The 21,115-nt window shown below is 45.4% G+C and overlaps 3 protein-coding genes across 5 annotated transcripts; 2 read left to right on the forward strand and 1 right to left on the reverse strand.

Annotated features, from left to right (window-relative positions):
• Positions 1–352: 352 nt before the first annotated feature.
• On the forward strand, positions 353–10,847 carry irf9 (interferon regulatory factor 9). 2 transcript variants are annotated; one of them, XM_035619836.2, is made up of 10 exons: positions 353–506; positions 2,197–2,278; positions 2,806–2,928; positions 3,015–3,195; positions 5,943–6,076; positions 6,522–6,600; positions 6,942–7,001; positions 7,086–7,478; positions 8,169–8,284; positions 9,194–10,847. In XM_035619836.2, exons 2-10 carry the CDS (start codon positions 2,222–2,224, stop codon positions 9,380–9,382), a joined length of 1,332 nt encoding a protein of 443 aa, XP_035475729.1. In that variant the 5' UTR covers positions 353–506; positions 2,197–2,221; the 3' UTR covers positions 9,383–10,847. The 2 variants fall into 2 exon arrangements, with proteins under 2 accessions (XP_035475729.1, XP_035475728.1); XM_035619835.2 differs by having other exon boundaries at positions 354–506; positions 6,498–6,600.
• emc9 (ER membrane protein complex subunit 9) lies at positions 10,153–14,378 on the reverse strand. 2 transcript variants are annotated; one of them, XM_035619843.2, is made up of 6 exons: positions 14,192–14,378; positions 13,764–13,966; positions 11,793–11,869; positions 11,598–11,667; positions 11,370–11,464; positions 10,153–11,097 (listed from the first exon to the last, which is right to left on the reverse strand). In XM_035619843.2, the coding sequence occupies exons 2-6, from the start codon at positions 13,956–13,958 to the stop codon at positions 10,917–10,919; spliced, it is 618 nt and encodes a 205-aa protein (XP_035475736.1). In that variant the 5' UTR covers positions 13,959–13,966; positions 14,192–14,378; the 3' UTR covers positions 10,153–10,916. The 2 variants fall into 2 exon arrangements, with proteins under 2 accessions (XP_035475736.1, XP_035475737.1); XM_035619844.1 differs by having other exon boundaries at positions 14,216–14,371.
• Positions 14,379–16,485: 2,107 nt separating this feature from the next.
• On the forward strand, positions 16,486–20,901 carry LOC118291527 (neutral cholesterol ester hydrolase 1-like). Its single transcript, XM_035619838.2, has 5 exons — positions 16,486–16,727; positions 18,516–18,738; positions 18,825–18,894; positions 19,352–19,523; positions 19,955–20,901. Exons 1-5 carry the CDS (start codon positions 16,593–16,595, stop codon positions 20,573–20,575), a joined length of 1,221 nt encoding a protein of 406 aa, XP_035475731.1. The 5' UTR covers positions 16,486–16,592; the 3' UTR covers positions 20,576–20,901.
• Positions 20,902–21,115: the final 214 nt, after the last annotated feature.

The following is a 21,115-nucleotide window of genomic DNA, read 5'->3' on the forward strand; positions in this document are numbered from 1 at the left end:
GGAGAAGGAAAGGGAAAGAGGGAAAAGGAGAGATTTTAAAGCAACGTTTCACGGTTATAGCTTCTCAGGAGCATGTGCTACTTTTCCTTGTTTTTTAAATATAAAGATTGGTGCAATAAAAACATCCACACAATTCCTCCATCAAAAATATTATTCTGTTGCTTTTTAAAAACCTTGATCAATTGAAACCGTGTCACCATTCTACCGATGCCGTTTTCTTTTCTTTTTATTTGTATCTTGTTTTTACTCTGTATCACTTTGAGATGGCTTGTGAATTGTGCTCTATAAATGAAGTGTATTATTATTATTAGGTCTATCAGTGTTTCTCTCTCTGGGTTCCTTGTCGCCCCCTGGTGGCGGACGCGCGCATCGTTTCCCTTCAGTCACGTGACTTCGGGGAAGCCGAGGAGCGGCAGCGTCCGACCGCAGAGCGAGCACCGTCAGTCCGCCGCCCCGCGGAGGAACACGACCGACGGAACACGACCGACGGAACGCGACCGACGGAGGTAAGCGAAACTCTCTGCTACTTCCGCCATTTCGCGTCCAAGTTTATAAATAATTAGGTATTAATAACGTGAACGCAGGCGCGTGCGGAGTTCGACTCCTCTGGAAGAAATGTTTGATCTGAAGAAAAGATGTTGTTGTTTCCGGTGTTATGGCCCAACTGGTTTCCGATTTAACTGGTTCCCGTACCTAGCAGCAGCAGATGTTATCCGCTTCAGTCAGCAGATTCGTCACTCTTGCACAAACATATTAGTGGCAATTTGCACGTCGCATCGGCTCGCATCTCATATCTACTGCGGCGAATATGATGGTATAAGTAAGCACTAATTTTCAGCCACCTACGTAAAAAATAAAGTGATGAAAATAAAATTCTTGCAAGATCGCATTGAACTGGAATCGATCTCACCACAGCAAAAGTCTCAAAACTGAGAGTCCTCGATAATCACCGTGAGCCACGACAACTCTGTGAGGTGCGGGTGTCCGTCACATATTGATAGATGATGTCATCCTCCGGGGAACACGTTGATTTGGGTTCACCTGAATCAACTGGTTACCTTCGGCTCCTCTCAGGAAATACACGAACTGATCAAGACTGTACGATACGAGTGGTTGGTAATATTCTTTCCTATCAGCGCAGTACTGAAGGCATGCACTTACAGTAATGATATACTGTCACTCTCCCTCCTTTTGTGTCGCTATATTGGGTTGTAAAATACAGATCGAGTGCTCGTCAATACCGTGTTATTTAAGAGCTTTACGCCAAATCACTTATCAGTTTTCAAGCATTTATTACAAGAAAAGGCACGAGAAAAGTCAATTTTCAAAAATACAATTTATTTCCAAAGGCTATCGTATTTGACTCTTCCTGCGGCTCAGCGTTAACAAGTCATTCTTGAGTGTGTTTTGACAGTATATAGTTGGAGTGAGATCGTTACAATTTAAAAATATTGTTGGCGTAGTGTGTACTGTAATGTGGTGGTAAATGTGGCGGACCCATCGAGAAAACAGTCTTGATCAGTTCGTGTATTTCCTGAGAGGAGCCGAAGGTAACCAGTTGATTCAGGTGAACCCAAATCAACGTGTTCCCCGGAGGATGACATCATCTATCAATATGTGACGGACACCCGCACCTCACAGAGTTGTCGTGGCTCAAGGTGATTATCGAGGACTCTCAGTTTTGAGACTTTTGCTGTGGTGAGATCGATTCCAGTTCAATGCGATCTTGCAAGAATTTTATTTTCATCACTTTATTTTTTACGTAGGTGGCTGAAAATTAGTGCTTACTTATACCATCATATTCGCCGCAGTAGATATGAGATGCGAGCCGATGCGACGTGCAAATTGCCACTAATATGTTTGTGAAAGAGTGACGAATCTGCTGACTGAAGCGGATAACATCTGCTGCTGCTAGGTACGGGAACCAGTTAAATCGGAAACCAGTTAGGCCATAACACCGGCCGAAGAAGAAGAGTTCACTCGCGGCTCCTCTTCTCTTCTCTTCTTCTTTAAAACAATTCGCAGTTGAAACTTTTCTATAATTATAATAATAATAATTATTATTAATGTCTGTTGTTCAAATTCATAGCACAAAGGAGTTGTTATTAAAGTGTTATTGTGTGGACACTTTGATGCACGTGACGACTCTGTTTGTTTGTTTGTTTGTATGTTTGTTTGTTTGTTTGTTTGCGTCAGTCTGAGTCTCAGCTGGTGAAGAGCGATGGCGGCGGGAAGGACGCGCTGCACGCGCAGACTGCGCTCCTGGATGGTCGACCAGGTGAGTGGGCGTGGCTGGGTGGGCGTGTGTGTGGGTGGGTGTGTGTGTGTGTGTGTGTGTGTGTGGGTGGGTGGGGTCAAAGGTTGGATGAGGAGAGAGGGGGGAGGGGGGAGTAGGAAAGAGAGAGGGACTGGGAGAAGGAGGGAGAGAGGGAGGGAGAGAAGGAAAAGGAAAGAGGGATGTAGAGGGAGAGAAGGAAAGGGGAAGAGGGAGAGTGAATATCGGGTTAGGGTCTCCACTCACATCAACACATTATTATTAATATGTATAATTGATTGTATTAGTTATCATCTTCAGAATAAATATTATTAATGAGACTTACAGGTTCACGTGTCTGATCAACATCACCTCGGCAACAACAGCTGATCGATCAATGAGCCAATTGAAAATTGTTCAAGCATGAATCCAAATGTAAAACATCTGCACTTTTATGAGACAAGTGTTAAGTTTGTGTGTATGTGTGTGTGTGTGTGTGTGTGTGTGTGTGTGTGTGTGTGTGTGTGTGTGTGTGTGTGTGTGTGTCGCAGGTCAACAGTGAAAAGTATCCCGGGCTGGTTTGGGACGACGAGGCCAAAACCATGTTCCGCATCCCGTGGAAACACGCAGGGAAGCAGGACTTCCGCAAGGACGAGGACGCCGCCATCTTCAAGGTCCGACGCGCTTCGACGCTCCACACGTGTGTGACCTTGAGCTCCAAAATAGAGTTTCTGACCTTGAACAACAACTTCCCCCGCAGGCGTGGGCGGAGTTCAAAGGGAAGCTGACGGACGGCGGCGGGCAGGACAGCCCGGCCGCCTGGAAGACGCGTCTGCGCTGCGCCCTCAACAAGAGCCCCGAGTTCGACGAGGTGGACCGAGCCCAGCTGGACATCTCCGAGCCGTACAAGGTGTACCGCCTGGTGCCGCCGAGCGAGCAGGGTGAGACGCACACACACTTCTACTGTACATTTATATTACTCAATACGTGGTTCAGTCGGTTGTGTAAAAATATTCGTCTACATCACACAACAAAAGATAGTGTGATGAAAAAACAAACAGATGCTCTCGCCACCTCTGTGGAAAACTATTATAATTTTATGATTCTTCCAAAAAATCTCTCACCAGATATTATCGTCTAGTTATTTCTTCTTCAAAAGATGTCGCAAGTTTGTCCCGTTAATTTTTTTAAAATGACGATCATTTTTTTCCCTTTCATCCATGAGTTGCGTTAATTATAATAATCAGAACTTCGCAGAGTCTGATCGTGTGATAAATGTGACGACGTGGCAACGATTTCAATTTGAAAAGCTAGAATCTGAATTTTGTGAAATCATATCATGACAAGACGTCACAGCTCTGGAACGACACGTTCACATCAACAGATCAATGCGACATAAATCGGGGGCGTGGTCATTGATGAAATCATATTTTTGATCGTAGATTTAATATAATTTCAGATTGGTTCAGTTACTGGTAGTAAAATGTACAGGTTTCTTCCCTTCAGCTCCTCAGCAGCTCGACGTGGGGGATGTTATGTTTTCACCTTGTCCGTCGTGGGATTATGGAAATATGTCTGAAACAGATTTCCACATAACTCGGTGGAGAGACGGGACGTGGGCCAAGAAAGAACTGGATACATTCTGGTGCGGATCTGTAAAAGAAAAGAAACGAAAAGTGGATCCAGGAAATTTTCTATTGCCTTTTTAAAACATTGCTAGATACAGTTGGTTGTTTTTGTTGGTTTTTTTCTCTTTTGACATTTTCACCAACACTCCACGGAATAATTCGTGGATCATATTTCGGGGGACTGTTTGGAGGTTTTCACTAGTTTGTCTTAGTTTTCCAGTTTGGGTTTGGTGATTAAAAAGAATCAGAATCAATATCAATATCCCTCCATAAGGAATAAATACTCCACACAGTGATTTCACCGCAGGATTAAAAAGCGGTACACAACCGTAGACTGAAGAAACGTCTTTGCCTCGTGTTGCAACGATCCGTGTCTCTCTCTCTGCGTCACCGCCCCAGTTTCATTAAAGGAAACAACCTTTTACCCACTGAACCTCGTTCACCCTCGTCTTCCTCTTTTTAAAATACTCTTCACGTTTCTATTTGTGAATCCGTAGGCAGTTCCACAAGAACAGTGAAGGAGCCTGGTGGTCACTGTTTTAAAGATTTGGGATTAGAGCTGCAACAGTTAATCGATTAGTAATCGACTACTTAACTAATCAGCAACTATTTTGATCATCGATTAATCAGTTCAAGTAGTTTTGATGAAAAAAAAGTCAGAATTCTCTGATTTCAGCTTCTTAAATGCGAATATGTTCTGGTTTCTTTGCTCCTCTGAGACGGTGAACTGAAGATCTTTGGTGTGTGAACAAAACAAAACATCATCTTGGAGTTTTGAGAAACGCAATTGTCATTTTTCACCATTTTATGAACCAAACAACTCATCGACTAATCGAGAAAATAATCGTTAAGATGCAGCCGTGAATATGATATTTAACTTCTCCTTGTTTCCTGCTTGAGTCTGAAAACTTCAGAGTCGACAGGACAGAGTTTATTGACATGAAGGAATCTCTTTTTCTTCATGTATTTCTACTGAAATTGGGTTTATTTTCATCACATTTGTTCGTAAATATTGTTTTCCAACGTCTTCAACGTCTCACTTTGCTTTGCATTTGTGTAATGCAAATGATCCTGCTGTGTTTTGTTTGTTGACGACAGACCTCTGACACACCCAGTATATTCCTTTATTTATTTACAAGTATCTCTCTCGCTCTCTGCCCCCAAACCTAATCTCCCGACTCGGCGGTTATCAGGTTGAGTCCACAGGACACAAGTCGAGCGAGGCTGTTTCGCTGACTCAGCTCCGAGAGTTCAGACGGTCGACTCTGCGGTCGGTCGCTTGGTTACGATACAGAAAATACAAACGAGAGACAACAATGGCGTAAAGTAAGACTAGGGATTTCTTGACGGGTGTTTAACAATGTGTTGCCTTCACGGCTGGAAGTCGAGTCGCGACCGATAAGAACCAATCGGGAAGCGAATGCCGTGTCTGGTCAGTTACTGATTACAAATAAATTTCGTGGCAATTTTTGCAATCAGTAACGTAGCACATTGGATTACCAAAATAACGTGATCTGATCTGAATACTTTTGGGTGACTTCAAAATCAAGCGTTGAAAATGTTGCATCTTATTACAAAAGAATGGACGCGACCACAAAAACATTTTCAGCGCAAATAAAATGCGTTTAACATATTCAACAGAACAAACCAAAAAAGCATTATCATAACCTATAAATCATAGAAAGGTAAAATAAAACATGAACAAAACTGGAGGAGGAATAATGTACACATTCATTCGTCTATTTTCTTAAATTGTGATTTTTAAAATTGCCATATTTTTAAAGTCATCTTTGAGATCTTGACAATGTGACTATAATCTAATTACACATGTTGTCAAGCGTAATCTGGTCTGATTAAAGTTGTTACCTAATCCAGATTACATGTAATCCATCATTACCCAACCCTGTGCAGGTGTTTTCAAACTTCTCAGTTTTTAAACAGTTTTTTTTGCAACCGTGATGCATTTTCAAAACTTAAACATATTTTTTTGACAAACACATTTGTCTGATCAGATGTTTTAAAGATCTCTTATTTGTTTTTTGTTTGTGTGCTTGTTTTAGGTGTGGTGGTACCTGAAAAGAAAAGCAAAGAGAAACCGACCAGGAAGTCGAAAAGGAGGAGCAGCGAGGTAGAGCGCGACGTCGTCGTCGTTCGCGACAAGCGGATAAAGACGGAGGACGCCACGTCTCAGCTGGTGAGTCAGGAGACATAGAAGTGCAACACTCAACGATTTGAGTGACAGGGGACACTTTATGGCGGCGCACTGCTGATTCCACTTCCCGTGTTTTACGTATTCAACACGATGTAGAAACATGGAGACTCACACGGAGGTCGGTCCACCTCATGGAACTATATTTAACTCATATATGAACATAGTTATGGACAATATATTCAATTTCTGTGAATAAGTTCTTCTAAATATTACACACAAGGATTTTTCCATTATTGGACTTTGGAAATCAGTTTTGTTTTGCACGTGTCGCAATTTCTCATCGCTGTCTGAATGAAAATCTTTCATGAGAAATATTCGTATCCGTTTTTTTTCGTGACGATAAAATTACCTGACGAGGTTCGTAAATGTATTTATGTGCATTTGCGTCTCGTCTGATTGTCAGTGTGTCGACAACGCTCTGCTGCAGAGCGACATCAGCGTGCAGAAGGAGGAGCCTGTTCAGCACAGCGACGCCAGCAGCAGCAGCAGCTTCATCCAGAGAGACGGTGAGTTTCACCGAGTCGCAGGTGTGAACCCACCAAAGACGCGTTGAGGACAAATTTCAGATCCGATCAACTTTTCCACCAACAGGGAACTGGGACGCAGTTGTCCCGAGTTGATACAGACAGACAAACACCTACACAACACGGGACGATACATGTGGTTTCTTTAAACAATTATTTAAATCGTGGCATGTGGCCGAATTCCAGTTGCCAACCTGCTCGTGCGAGACGGGGTTGAACGTAACCAGATGTCCTGTTTAACCTGATTCGTCCCGTTCGTTTCGTCGTCTGACCTAATTCAACCGGGGACATGGTGTCACAGTGGATGTATCGTGTCTCCGCAGGTGTCGACGAGATCAGACTGGACGTGCGGATCGAGGGGAGCGTCCCGGCTCCACGAGAAGGTAACGGAACTGATTTGGATTTTTGAATGTCTTTTTAATTTCGAAAGGAAAATCAAGTTTTAATCTCCCCTCTCCCGTCTCCAGTCCACGACTCCTTCAACGTGGCCATTCACTACTTGGGACGGGAGGTTCTGACACGCCAAGTCCCGGGCACCGACGTGCGGATCACGTACCTGCCGTCCTCGCTCGTCGCCCCGACGCCGTCCACCGTCCTGAGGGGCAGGTTCCCGCGCGTGCCGCTGCCGGAGCCGCCCGCCGCGCTGCCGGCCGGCCCGGAGCTGCAGGCGCTGCTCACCCTGCTGCCCTTCATGGAGCGCGGCGTGGTGCTGACCTCCACGCTGCAGGGCGTGTACGGCAAGAGGTACTGCCAGGGGCGGGTCTTCTGGACGGGGCCGCACACGACCACGGCGGGGCTGCACAAGATGGAGAGAGACACCGAGCCGGTGCTGCTCTTCAGCCGAGACGCCTTCAAGCAGCGTGAGTCACAGGGAGTTTGATTTGTGGCCATACAGTACGGTACAGTATAGTATAGTATGTAGGTACAGTATAGTATAGTATGTACTGTACATCGTAGAGATACTGGACGTAAATGTGGCAGCCGGGACGCTTAAAGCAGCGAATTTCAATTTACTATCAAACTATTTTCTTAGTAACAGAAAAACAACTTGTACATATTTTAACTACAGACAAAAAAAATATGTTTATTTCTCATTTTGATTAATAGAAACTGAAGTAGTCTGGTTCTTCCAGCAGAAATTAAAAAATGGTCTGATAATCTAAATGATTTATTTTTCATAAAACATAATCAAAAATAATATTTTACTCTTAACTACGTGCACATACCCCCCCATAGATTCAGATTTTCATTTGGATCCGCAACAAATTATACACACAAATATCAGCCCACTACAGTAGATATGCCTGATTTTCAAAATCAATATCCACAAATTATTCCATGAAAAATTAACGAAAATGTGGAAATCTTTAAAAAAAACAATTCCGCCCTTTGTAATGGATTCCTCCCGGACCCCGGCCCCATCAAGTTTATTGGAAACTTGTTTCAGCTGTTTTTTTCGTGTAATCCTGTTTAAAAGAAACATTTAATCTCAGTATCAACCCTGAATTCATTGTCCAAACTAATTTGACTCCCATCTCCCGTGTGTTCAGAGCTGGATCACTTCTGTTCCCACGGAGGAGACCCTCCTCAGTGCGGCGTCACGCTGTGTTTCGGGGAAGAGCTGAGCGACACCGAGGACCCGAACAGGAAGCTCATCATCGTTCAGGTAAAAAAGAATGTATCTTAAAAAAATAAGGCAACATCAACAATATCTTTGGCTGCAACTAAGCTTAAACCAAATATTGACTTTTTGCCCTTCGACTACTGAAACTGACTTTAAACTCTATTGTACTTTGTTTTTTATTGAATGCGTCTACATTTGTAATAAACTAGTGTAGACGCTAACTTGTAAATATTTTTTTCCTGTTTTGTTAGATTTAATATTTTTTCAGTCATCTAAACATAATTTTAAGGATATTTCAAATGTGTGTTCTTCTCAAAACTGCAGATTGTTCCGTTTCCAGGCCATTAAATTTGAGGATTTGATGAAATATTCATATACAATATGAATGACGCATTTAAATGTTGATGTAAAAACATTATTTTAGAGGTCATGGAAACTTTTATCATCATTTCCTCAAAAAAAATATTCCGGGTCCGCTCTGTGAAAATTAGGTAGAAATAAGTTTTTAAGATTTATAGGGTTTGTGTGTGTTGAGTGTTTTATTTGTTCATCATCTTCAAAGAATTTCCAACTGCACAATTCAACTAATTTGCATCATAAACTGTGATATAGATACAGATTAGCAGCAAGTGGATGATTAATCTGAGTTCAAAGTCAGGATCCAAATGAGTCTTTATAGAAACTATAAATGGATTTTGACGTCCGTTTATGACCCAATTATCAATTTCCTGATTCAGTATTTGCCCTTTAAAACTTTAATAGCAGCAATTACACTTTTGCCACTTCCTTTTATAGTTGGTACCAACTCTCATTCACAGCTAAATACCAGCTAATTTTTTTAAGGATAGTTTTAAAGGAACTAGCCGGAAAACCACCAGAGTTTAAGGAACGAGGAACAGAACCAGGATGTGGAACCTTGATGAAACCCCCACCTGCCTCTTCTCTCTGCAGATCACGTTGCCGTGGGCCGAGCAGCAGGTCCAGAACGCTCAGTCCCTCCAGAACGCCCAGTCGCTCTTCGACCCCATCGCCCTCCTCCAGTCTCTGGCCAGTCAGTCTCCGCTGGGAGAGATCACGCTCAACCTGGTCGCCGTGCCCTCGCCGACCTCCGACGCCACCGTCACCTTTGGGAGTCTCTGAGGAGTTCCATTCCAACGATAACACACACACACACACAGTTTAAGCCCAAACCGGTAAAGTGAAACCGTCAGGCCCCAAGTGACGCGTCGACAGCTTTACAGAGTAGTAAGAAAAAAAGATCGTCCTGAATATAGATGTCAAAATAAGAGCCCGTAGCGGTTTGTCTGGTACAGAGCGCTGTGAAACAGTCGGCTCCAAACTAAAAGTAAAAAAGCACTTCATTTTCGTGAGCTTTAACACTTTCGGACGCTGAGCTCACGAAGTGGAACGTTCCGTCTCCTGGACTCGGATCAGCTGGTGAAACCAGAAGCACTACAAGGAAACGGAGAGTTTGTCTCTACTCTGTAAAAACAAAAAAAACAAATGTGACGTTCAATTTTTTTAGTTTTTCCACTTTAAGTCCAAGTCAATGTTTCCCGACCTCCACAGTTAAAACATACAGGATCAGGAAGCAGAAGAAAATACATGTTCCTTTATTTTTTTTTGTTTATTGATCACTAGATAGTTTCAGGTTTGATCATAAGCAGGGTTCAAAGGTCGGGAACCACAGCTCCGATCATCTGATTGCGTTGGCACTAACAAGACGTGTCAAATGTTCATTTTACTGTTAAAAGGAAAATTTAAAAAAGAAACTTTAAGTAGTATCTGTTAGGAAAATACAAAGTAGTTCAGTAGAGCAGTTAAATAAAATGCATATTACTAGTCCCTTTTTGGGGTGAGGTATAACCCCTTCATATATTCATAACTCCAACTTAATCTCACACACGTGGTTTGAATGTCGTCGTCTTTTAATAGATAAAGTTTTCACACTGTTGTTATGGAGACAGGATCAAGACAATTGAAGGGGATTTTAAAAAATTAAAATAAAAAACCTAGCCTCTTTCAGTGCATTGTTAGGAGTTATCACATGAGAAGAGTTCAGACATTTAAAACGTTGTTTTTTTTTTTAAACAGTCAGAATTACGAGAGGTTGTCGACAGAAGAGCAGAAACGTCGAACAGTTTAAAACTGTCGTAAATAAATATATAGTATTTTTCGCAAGTTTGGCGAATAAACAATTTTCCTGCCACAGTTTAGGAAACAAACATACACGTGCGTAAAACTAACGTCCTGAATCAAAAGCTGCGAGTCGACAACGAAATCATTCTGAGCTTTTAACAAACGAGTGTCCTCTGCTCTGTCCGGTGTTTCTGTTATTCTGTCCATCCTCCCCGTTACATGTAATAAAGTATGTGGGAATAATAATAACAGAATAAAAAAAGAATCATGCGGCAGCTTGAGAAGAAAAGTAAAAGTGTCAAATCAGCAGGACTGGACCACGAGGCAAACTGGGGGAGAGGGGGTGAGAGGTTACAGGTCGTCTAATAAAACTGTAAATATTATTTGTTATTTAAGCACGTTCTACATCACGTCCCTGTTCACTTGACTATATGCGATAAAAAATAAACGTCTTGTTTTGAACATGTTTTGTTGTCGGGTTATTTGTACATAACGATGAACGTCGGGCTCTGTGGTACAAACGCGGCGCTACGGTCTAGATATTCCCGTTGGCCGGCGACGCCAGCTCCGCGATCTTGGTGTTCAGCTTCTGATTGGTCCAGTCCTTCGTGATGTCGTCCAGGTGGCTGTCGAAGTCCACCAGGAGCGTGTGGTCGCCCGACTCCAGCATCTGACCGGCTATCGCCCGGGTCTCCTCCCACTGCCGCAGCATGATCCTGAGCAGGGACATGACAGGAGGGACACGACGGCGTCAACGCAACGGTTTTCACATCATTAATATGCTAATTTATGCAAGAATGCCGATGGAGATGTTATCAGATGATCTACTCCACATGTGGTACCTGTGGTTTAAGTATGAAGCATCCACTCAAATCAAACCCTTTATTATTCTTCTTTAAGTTTGAAATTCAATGATTTGTGAGGATTTTCTTCCTTCCACAGTCTGAGAGACTGATAATAAAATATAAAAACACCAGCTGTCTCTTACGTGTGTTTGTCTTTCAGCAGCCATCTTGAATCTTTGCGCTCGTACATAACGATGGGAGGAACCCGGTAGTCCGGAGTCATCTTACTGCCGTCGAGCTGCGAAACAAAATCAAGAGAGAAACACTTATCGGCAATAAACACGAAACCTGCCAGAGCATCTGACAATTTATGAGAAAGTCACCGACGGTATTTGATAAATATCTCGTCATGAGACTAATGGTTAACTTACCATTAACAAAACTGAATGGTCAAACTGCTCGGCGATCTTATCCGCGATCTTCAGCGCGCATGGTGTCGGGCTGTTGAACAGGAAAAATATAAGAAGGAGACGTTAAAAAGAAACTGATGCGCAGTAAAATATGAACGGACTTTAATAAGAAAAAGTCTGAGAACAAAGAGGCTTCACAGGAGCTGGAGAACTCACCTGCTGTCCGACATGCAGGCGTTGGCTTGATAATATCCCACAATCCTCTGCTGCGTCTGTGAACACCACACGTCCACCTGAAACACGTGGCACAATGCAAAATGTTGAATCAAGTGTATTTTTCCCATTCTAAACATTTCATAAATGACATCATCCTCTTCAGCCATCAAGCCATTTGCTAATCTAGCGATGACACACAATCACTTGTTTGACAGTAAACTAACCCGTAAATGTCTTCAGAACATAAATCTGTTGTAACAGTCTATCTGAGCCAAACAATATTTAATTTACATTTTCCTTCTTTATTTTATTAAATGTTCAGTCAAAATCCTTTCTCGCAAAACTATCAAAAGCATAATTTCAGATATATGCCTTATGAGTAGATGCACGCAGGCCCCCATGTGTTTCTGTGACTTGATATGTGTGGACATGATTTGTCTTGTAAGGATTTTCTAAGCCCCTCTCTCTTTCTTTCTTTCTTTTTGGCACACGAGTGGATCTCTCTCATCTCGGTCCTTGTCACAGATCTTCTCTGCTGAAACGTGGCCGGGGATAAATCTGTGCTGGATGCGATGCCTCGGGAGAAACTCGACTTAAAAAAGCCCCCCAAAAAAAGTTTCAAAGGAATCTGGAAACAATTATCTTTGACAGCCTCATCTTCCAATCGTTATTGTCTGTTGTTGTGCGGCATCAACTGGAAATAAGATACTATTAAAAAAATGATTACGGTCAAGTGAACAGTACACTTGTTAAAAACACATGTTACAAATGTCAGTCATTTTGATTTCATAATCGACCGTTCACTCATCAACAATTCTGGCTTCATCTTAGTCCAAAACATACAGCCAGAGTCAGAGAGACCTGGGGTGGATCGTCTTCTTATCTTTATTGTTCCTTGACCTCAGTGGAAAACGTCATGAGGTCAAGGAAAAGGTGTCAAGGAGGATTCATAGGACTTAGGAAAAGAAGAATCCGACCCCACTGACACTTCACTACGTCGTCATGCTACGGGGGATGTTGTAGACGTACGTCTGTCGTGGTGAAACTATCCATTTCTGAATATGGACGACAAAAAAAAAAAAAAAACATGCCACGGCTCCATCAGCACGTTTCAGTTTTTTACCACCGTGTGACATCACATGTTATGATTCATATGTAACAGGACTTACATCTGGGTCACATACACACTCTTCTACTTCTATTTTGGATTGAATCGTTTACGTTCGTGCATGACGCGTCACGTTAAATACCGCTGCTGCAATGAATTGTGGGTCTGTTTTCCTTTCGCATCGGAAGCTCCAGTGTACCCTACGCTAAAGGAGATAGGAAAGGAAGCATTGAAGCACCTTTCCTAAGCATTTAGAGAATCCGAACAGCTCTTATGGTGCTGAGAAAACACTTCCAGGTCACTTCAAGATTTAGGAAACTATCCTCCCTGAGAAACTGTTAAGACGAGTCTTCTCAGGCACCAAGCAGCAGATGTCTCACTCGAGGTGTCGCAGTTGCGGGGAGATGACGACATTACTCAAAGCTAAATACACTACAGGGACCGGGGATGGGAAGAATGAACACTGTGAACCGGAAGTCTCCTCAATATTGAGCTCTTAGAATAAACACTTCTGCTTAAGACGTCCACGGTTTCCGTCTCCCTGAATCAGCATCCACTCCACTTCCATTTCACTTCCTGAGCCAACTTGACAGGCCGACCTCAGCCCGGCCTTGGCCATCGTACCTGTGTGAGGGTCTACCTGTGTGAGGGCCAGCTGGGTGAGGTCCTACCTGGGTGAGGGCCTACCTGGGTGAGGGCCCACCTGGGTGAGGGCCCACCTGGGTGAGGGCCCACCTGTGTGAGGGCCCAGCTGGGTGAGGGTCTAGCTGGGTGAGGTCCTACCTGGGTGAGGACCTAGCTGGGTGAGGGTCTACCTGGGTGAGGGTCTACCTGGGTGAGGGCCTACCTGGGTGAGGTCCTACCTGTGTGAGGGCCAGCTGGGTGATGGGGGCCAGCGGCAGGTGCGAGTGGAGCAGCGGGACGCAGTCCGTCACGCACACAGCGCCACCTGGCGAGCTGGACGACAACAGCAGGCCGTTGATGCTGCAGCGGGGAAAGAGGCAGGCGTGCAGGTACATCTTCACGTAGGCGCGACAGGACAGCTCCACCTCCCCCATGACGACAGCTGGAGGAGACGCAACAAAGCAGCACAGGGGGAAGCCGGCAACACGTGTCAAAGCACAGTAATTCATTTCAGCTGCGACACATTTAGCAAAAAACAAACGAGACAAAATGTCCGCACGGTGCGTGTTTGGAGCTGGATGCAGCTACATCACCTGCCAGCCGGCTGTTGCTAGGTGTGTTAGCATTAGCATACAAGCTAACCGAGCGGAGCTGAATTCAATCTTACCTGAAGAGGAATATAACAACGCACCGAGGCGGGAGTTCTGAGAAGCGAATGCGGACGTGAAGGTGTTTTAAAGCCCGACAGTTCGCGGAGGGTTTTTAAAAATCCCGTTAGAGAAGCTGTGCCGGTTTCACACTGGACAGCGAGCGTCTGAGCAGGCTACTTCCGGTGCCGCCCACAGGATTTATAAATGGATGCTTGTGATTGGCCCGACAACGTCGACGTTCTGTAAAACGATTGGAGCAACGAGGGTGCCGATCATTGTGTGCACGCTTTCTCCAGCTTCAGTGTTAATTACCTGTGATTTACAGCAGCGCCACCTAGTGTTTAGGATGTTGTGGGGGGGGGGGGGTTATTATTCATAAACGGGATCGAATGAGTTTATATTGATTCATAAAGAACATTTGGTTTATATTGACATAAATAAAGGATAAAATGGCAACTATACTCATAAGGGATTGAATAGGTTAAGGTTCGAAGGTTAGGGATAATAATTGGTTATACATGATAAGTGTTAAAATGGGTTTGTATACAGAAATAAGGGGAAAGTAGATTTTGTATACACAAAAAGATTTGAATGCCTAGATTTGTGGGTTAACATGAAATTAATTTCATATAGTAACCTCATTTAGACTTTTATTTCAGATATTCTAAACTTACCAGCCAATATTTCTAAAGAAAACCTTTAGTGTCCAGCAGAAGTCGCTGTTTTCATCAAAACTAGGAAAGTTCTACCTTTGTCCTCCTAATGAATTATTGTAAGGTAGATAAATGTTTCCCATTCAGTTTTCAATCCCCTTGAATGTACTGTAGAGCTTCGATACAGAGTCAGACTCTGCACACAAGGCCAGGTCAGAATGAGGTAACCAACCATAACTCTAAACTTATCTGCAGTGAGGAACAGGCAGGGCCCCCTTTATGGGCAGTAACCGTAGCAACCAAGGTTCAGATAACCAGTGAAGAGCCAACCATTCTTTGAAACTGGCACCATGCAAATGGTCCCTGCTCTCTGAAATTGAAACACGGATTAAGAGATTAGCAAAAGTTTAGTTTTAGAGGACCACCTAATGCAATATATTCCTTTTCCAAGTAAAGTTTTACAGCTTATCTTACTGATCCCTCTGCACTAAATCTGAAAAAAATGTAGCTTGAGCCCTGAAACCCTTGTTCCTCCAGTTCACAAGTTTCACAACAGTTTAAAAGTTTAGTTAAATGGGCAGTTGTGGTTCAGTTACAAAACTTCCTTTAGTCCACAATGGAATCATTTTAGCAACATTTGAGTTCATAACAAGCATGGGCGTAGCACCGGAGGGGCTGTGCCCCCACAGAGACTGCTTATGTATAGGGCCCAGAATTTGGTGCTATATCCCTGTACACAAGACTCCACTGGCATCACCACACAAAAAAGGTCCAAACCCAGACATTAAATGATAAGTGTTCATGTTTTGAAAAGGTTTATGAAACTACCATCCATCTTACTTTTGTGCAAATTAAAATCTGAAAGTCAGACCAGCAACTCCTTTAGACAACCAAGTGTTTTCAAAGATTCTCAGAAAAAACGCATTATGTTGTTTTGTATTTGATAAGTCAATACAATGGATCAGCTGACAGCAGTCTTTGAGCAGCTGGGGCATTTGACACAATTAGACTAAAAACCCATTTCAGATATCCGGATTCGCCACCCTTAACATGTCTGCCAAGTCTCCTGAGACTCTAATCATCCCAAGTCCCTCAAACACACGAGTATTTAATGGCAAACAACGTGTAGACATGATGCATATGCCACCCAAATTTCATACATGTACATAAACACAACCATCAAGGCTTCACTTTAGGGGGCGCGATAGATGCAGCTTGTCATGCCCATGCTAAAGATTAATTTTACACAAATTACGTAACATTTCTAGCAAGTGTGCCTTTGGATGTTGTTGCTCGGGCCCTAATTAATTGTTCACCTGCAGTTTCCTGCGGCTGTTGAGGTATTGGCAATATAATATAATATAATATAATATGATATAATATGATATGATATGATATGATGTGATGTGATGTGATGTGATGTGATGTGATGTGATGTGATATAATATAGTATAATATAATATAAGATAATATAGTGTTTATTCGTGTTATATAAAGAACTACATTTCCCGTCAAAAACACATTACGAAATACTAACCTTACTTCCTGTAGTGAAATTTCAAAATAAGAGCGTGTTGGCCTGTTGCTCGCTAGCGCCGCTCTGAAACCGACCACAAACCCGACTTTTATTTTGAAATCGGGCTCGTTCCCCGGCGTTTCGTCGAGCCCTTGGGGAGTCACACGGGCACCGACCGCCCGGGACCGGTGAGGTGAGAACGAGCAGGATCAGCATCATCACGTCTCCCGACAGGTACAGTCCGCCGCGATGAGGCTCCGTCTGGCCGGGGCCGTGCTGCTGTCGGCGGCCGCCTACTACGTCTACCTGCCGCTGCCGAGCGGCGTGAGCGAACCGTGGAAACTGATGCTGCTGGACGCGCTGTTCCGGAGCGTCATGCGGGCGGTGAGAGAGGAGTGATGCGGGAGACGGGGGTGGCAGGTTGACGAGGGAGACGGGGGGGGGCAGGTTGACGAGGGAGACGGGGGGGGGGGGGCAGGTTGACGAGGGAGACGGGGGGGGGGCAGGTTGACGAGGGAGACGGGGGGGGGGGGGCAGGTTGACGAGGGAGACGGGGGGGGGGGGCAGGTTGACGAGGGAGACGGGGGGGGGGTTGGGTTGACGAGGGAGACGGGGGGGGGGCAGGTTGACGAGGGAGACGGGGGGGGGCAGGTTGACGAGGGAGACGGGGGGGGGGGGGGGCAGGTTGACGAGGGAGACGGGGGGGGGGCAGGTTGACGAGGGAGACGGGGGGGGGGCAGGTTGACGAGGGAGACGGGGGACGACGACGACGACAGGTTGACGAGGGAGGGGAGGGGGGGGGGGGGTTGACGGGGGGGGGGGGGGGGGGGGGGGGGGGGGGGGGGGGGGGGGGGGGGGGGGGGGGGGGGGGGGGGGGGGGGGGGGTGGGGGGGGGGGGGGGGGGGGGGGGGGGGGGGGGGGGCAGGTTGACGAGGGAGGGGTGGGGGGGGGGGGTTGACGGGGGGGGGGGGGGGGGGGTGGGGGGGGGGGGGTCAGAGAAAGTACCAGAGACACTGAGGTGATGATGATGAAGGAGATGATCCGGTTCTTCGTCAGGTGGAGCAGACAGTTATAAAACAGAGGTCAACATGTTCTGTTGTATACTGTACTAGTGTGTGTTCAGTCCAGTTCACTACTGTACTAATCGACTATACTGTACTGTACTATACTACGTTATAATAGTCTACTGTACTGTACTATACTACACTATAATAGTCTACTATACTCTGCTCCACTCTACTGTACTGTAATAGTTTACTATACTGTACTGTACTATACAACATTATAATGGTCTACTGTACTGTACTTTACTACACAATAATAGTTTACTATACTGTACTGCACTATACTACACTATAATAGTCTACTATACTGTACTGTACTATACAACATTATAATGGTCTACTGTACTGTACTTTACTACACAATAATAGTTTACTATACTGTACTGTACTATACTACACTATAATAGTCTACTATACTGTACTGTACTATACAACATTATAATGGAGTACTGTACTTTACTACACAATAATAGTTTACTATACTGTACTGTACTATACAACATTATAATGGTGTACTGTACTTTACTACACAATAATAGTTTACTATACTGTACTGTACTATACAACAACGGAGTGAAAGGTCTGAGTAAAGTTTAGTGCAACACAATTATCTAAAGAAGAATCAAGTAGAATTACAGAGATGAGAAGAGAAGAGATGAAGAGATGTGACTATAGATTGTAAATGAAACAGATTCACGTAGAGCAGAATGAAATAGAAGGGAACCATGAGGCGTGGACAGTGATCAGAACAACAGGAACGTGACCTTTGATCCTGCTGCCGAGCCGAGCCGACCTTTGACCTGATTCTGGGTTAGGTTTTTTTTCCGTGGCGACGTCGACCTTGCACTGTACCTGTCCGACAGAGTTAGAACTGGCAGTTCACACACACCTTCGTATTATCATTCACAGGACAGGTTTTCCCGCCCCGCCGAGTCTCTCCCTGTTATTGTTGCTTCTCCGTCCTGTTTCACAACGTGGTTTCATCAACACAGTGACGGGGAGCGGCGTCACGCGGACGGAGACACCGCCTCTGTTCGTCCTGACCCCTGGATGAATCAGGTCCAGATGATCTCGTGTGATAACTCACATGTATTGTTTTGTTTTCCAGAGCGACGTGGCTCACGCGCTGGGCCTGTGCCACCGCATCCACCTGTTGAAGCAGGTGGTGTCCTGGGTGGAGGTGATCGAGGCCCGCTCGTGCGCCGCCGTGCACGTGACCGACTCGGCGCTGGGCGGCGTCCCCGCCCGGGTCTTCCAGGCGAAGGGCGGCGAGACGCCGAAGAGAGGAGTGGTGTATTTCCACGGCGGAGGCTGGGCACTGGGCAGCGGCCGTGAGTCATCATGAAGTCCCTGATTGGACGAAAAGCCACAGAACACATTGTAATGTAAATATATAATGTGGTTCCTGTTTCCACAGGGATGCGATCCTACGACCTTCTCTGCCGGAAGATGGCGGAGGATCTGGACGCCGTCGTGATGTCTGTGGAGTGAGTTTTGGGACTTTCTGTCACGTTACAACAAACTTAATTTATTCATTCTTTTTGGAAGAAATTCATTTTAAGATTGATGCTGCTTTTCTTTGACATTATCATCCAGACTCGGTAAAGGATTTAGAATTAAGTCCAAATTGTTTAAAAGAAGAATTGTTTTTTCTTTTCTATTTCAACTAAAATGAAATATTATAAAATAAAATATTGATATTGATAAACGGTAGGGTATTGACAGACACATTTCTCAGTGTGGGGTTTCGTTCTTTCGTTCGAATTGTTAGTGTAGATTAGTATTATTATCAATAATAATCAATAAATTATTTTGAATCAGAGTTAATAAAATATACAAATCCATAATTGTTATAATCATACGGGGGTTTTTTGCACATATTTTTTTCCCACGTGAAAAAAAAATCACGTTGTCTTCCCCCGTGATGTTTTTGTGTTGCTATAGTTACCGCCTCGCCCCGGAGGCGGTGTTCCCAGAGCAGTACAACGACGCGCTGGCGGCGTCCCGGGCCTTCCTGTCCGCTCAGGTGTTGGAGCGCTACGGCATCGACCCAGAGAGGCTGTGCGTGTCCGGGGACAGCGCCGGGGGAAACCTGGCCGCCGCCGTGGCTCAGGAGGTGAACGAAACAAACACACACCTCACACAGGTTTGTTCTCCCTGTTGGTTAAATAAGGATCAGAACATTTCGGGGGCTTCAGACGCACACAGTTGGTCTGTGGAGTCGTTTGTTCACCTCGTGTCGGCCGCAGGCTCGCGAGCTGGTTGTAATTATCCAAATATCCAGCGATAACCAGATGAAAACAAACATTCTGTTTGGTAAAGAGTGGCAGCCAGGCTCCGCTGTTCCCCGGGCGGAGTCTGGAAACTCCAGAGAAATTGATTCTGACGCATCTGTGGGCCGAATGAGGCTCAGGTCATATTTCAAAGGCATTTCACACAACAACAAAGAAAAGGAATCTCGTCTCCAATATGTGTGGAATTTGATCCGATATTACATATGAACATGATCTGTGGCGTTTGTAATTTGACTCCCACCTGTGTCGGCAGCTCGGCTCAGACGACAGCGCGCGCGTGAAATTCAAGGCCCAGGCGTTGATCTACCCCGTGCTGCAGACCCTGGACTTCCACACCCCGTCCTACCAGCAGAACCAGGACGTGCCCATCCTCTACCGGCCCGTCATGGCTCGCTTCTGGCTGCAGTACCTGGGCGCCGACTCCTCACTGGAGCCGCTGCTGCTCGCCAACAACCACAGCTCCCTGGACCAGCCGGCCATCGGCGACGACGCCCGCTCCCGACTCGACTGGACCGCTCTGCTCCCGGGCGAGCGCAAGAGGCACTTCCGGCCGGTGGTGCAGGAAACCGGGTCGCCGGGCTTGGCGGGCGAGCTTCCGGCTCTGACGGACGTGAGGGCGGCGCCGCTGCTGGCGGAGCAGGGGGTTCTGGGCAGGACGCCCAAAGCGTACGTGATGACCTGTGAGTTCGACGTGCTGCGGGACGACGGGCTCATGTACGCCAGGCGCCTGCAGGACGCCGGCGTGGCGGTGACCAGCGATCACCACGAGGACGGTTTCCACGGCTGTATGGTGTTCGCCCACCTGCCCATGATGTCGAGCGTCGGACGGAGGAGCATGGACAACTACATCCGCTGGCTGGACCAGAACCTTTAGCTCTGGAGCGCTGTGAACGCCAGGATCCGTAGAGTCCGTTTGTGAAACTAGAGACGTGCCGGAGCAGGAATTCTGGTTCCTGCCGTGTTCTTCACTGGAGCAGCTGCACAACTTGTAAATATTTAAAATTCAAATTCCAACGGTCGTGAACTCCGGACGATTTAAAAATTATAACCACGAGAATCGTCCTTGAGAACTTTGGAAAAACCCAAACACGTTAACACCCAACAGAAAAGATCACGGCAGATAAAAGCTTTTGTTTTAATCTTCAAAACTTTTCGCCGTTGTTTTCACGACTAAGTCTGATCTGACTCGCCCCCCCCCCCCCCCCCCCCCCCCCCCCCCCCCCCCCCCCCCCCGGTGTTCATGTGCCGAACTGCATCCTCGATGACGCGTCGTCGCGGTTACTGGACGCGTTGAACGGACCCACAGATTAAACGATCTGCACTGAATCGTAAAAAAAACCGAAAACATGTCCAATCAGGTGGAACCAAAGAAAGTGACAATATATATATTTAAAGAAAAAAACAAATCCAGGGA

The sequence above is a fragment of the Scophthalmus maximus genome, chromosome 21 (genome assembly GCF_022379125.1).
Source record: "Scophthalmus maximus strain ysfricsl-2021 chromosome 21, ASM2237912v1, whole genome shotgun sequence".
NCBI classification, from domain to species: Eukaryota; Metazoa; Chordata; class Actinopteri; order Pleuronectiformes; family Scophthalmidae; genus Scophthalmus; species Scophthalmus maximus.

What these genes read in the sequence shown, in the direction of transcription:
- emc9 (XM_035619843.2), bottom strand. Translation starts at nt 13,958, where the DNA reads ATGGGGGAGGTGGAGCTGTCCTGTCGCGCCTACGTGAAGATGTACCTG. An exon ending in GCCTGCATGTCGGACAGCAG is followed by an intron (nt 11,668 to 11,792) that starts GTGAGTTCTCCA and finishes CCTGTTCAACAG; the next exon opens with CCCGACACCATGCGCGCTGA. An exon ending in CTGCTGAAAGACAAACACAC is followed by an intron (nt 11,098 to 11,369) that starts GTAAGAGACAGC and finishes GTCCCTGCTCAG; the next exon opens with GATCATGCTGCGGCAGTGGG.
- LOC118291527 (XM_035619838.2), top strand. Translation starts at nt 16,593, where the DNA reads ATGAGGCTCCGTCTGGCCGGGGCCGTGCTGCTGTCGGCGGCCGCCTAC. An exon ending in TCCGGAGCGTCATGCGGGCG is followed by an intron (nt 16,728 to 18,515) that starts GTGAGAGAGGAG and finishes TTTGTTTTCCAG; the next exon opens with AGCGACGTGGCTCACGCGCT. An exon ending in GCCGTCGTGATGTCTGTGGA is followed by an intron (nt 18,895 to 19,351) that starts GTGAGTTTTGGG and finishes GTGTTGCTATAG; the next exon opens with TTACCGCCTCGCCCCGGAGG.
- irf9 (XM_035619835.2), top strand. Translation starts at nt 2,222, where the DNA reads ATGGCGGCGGGAAGGACGCGCTGCACGCGCAGACTGCGCTCCTGGATG. An exon ending in GCTCCTGGATGGTCGACCAG is followed by an intron (nt 2,279 to 2,805) that starts GTGAGTGGGCGT and finishes TGTGTGTCGCAG; the next exon opens with GTCAACAGTGAAAAGTATCC. An exon ending in CAGCTTCATCCAGAGAGACG is followed by an intron (nt 6,601 to 6,941) that starts GTGAGTTTCACC and finishes GTGTCTCCGCAG; the next exon opens with GTGTCGACGAGATCAGACTG.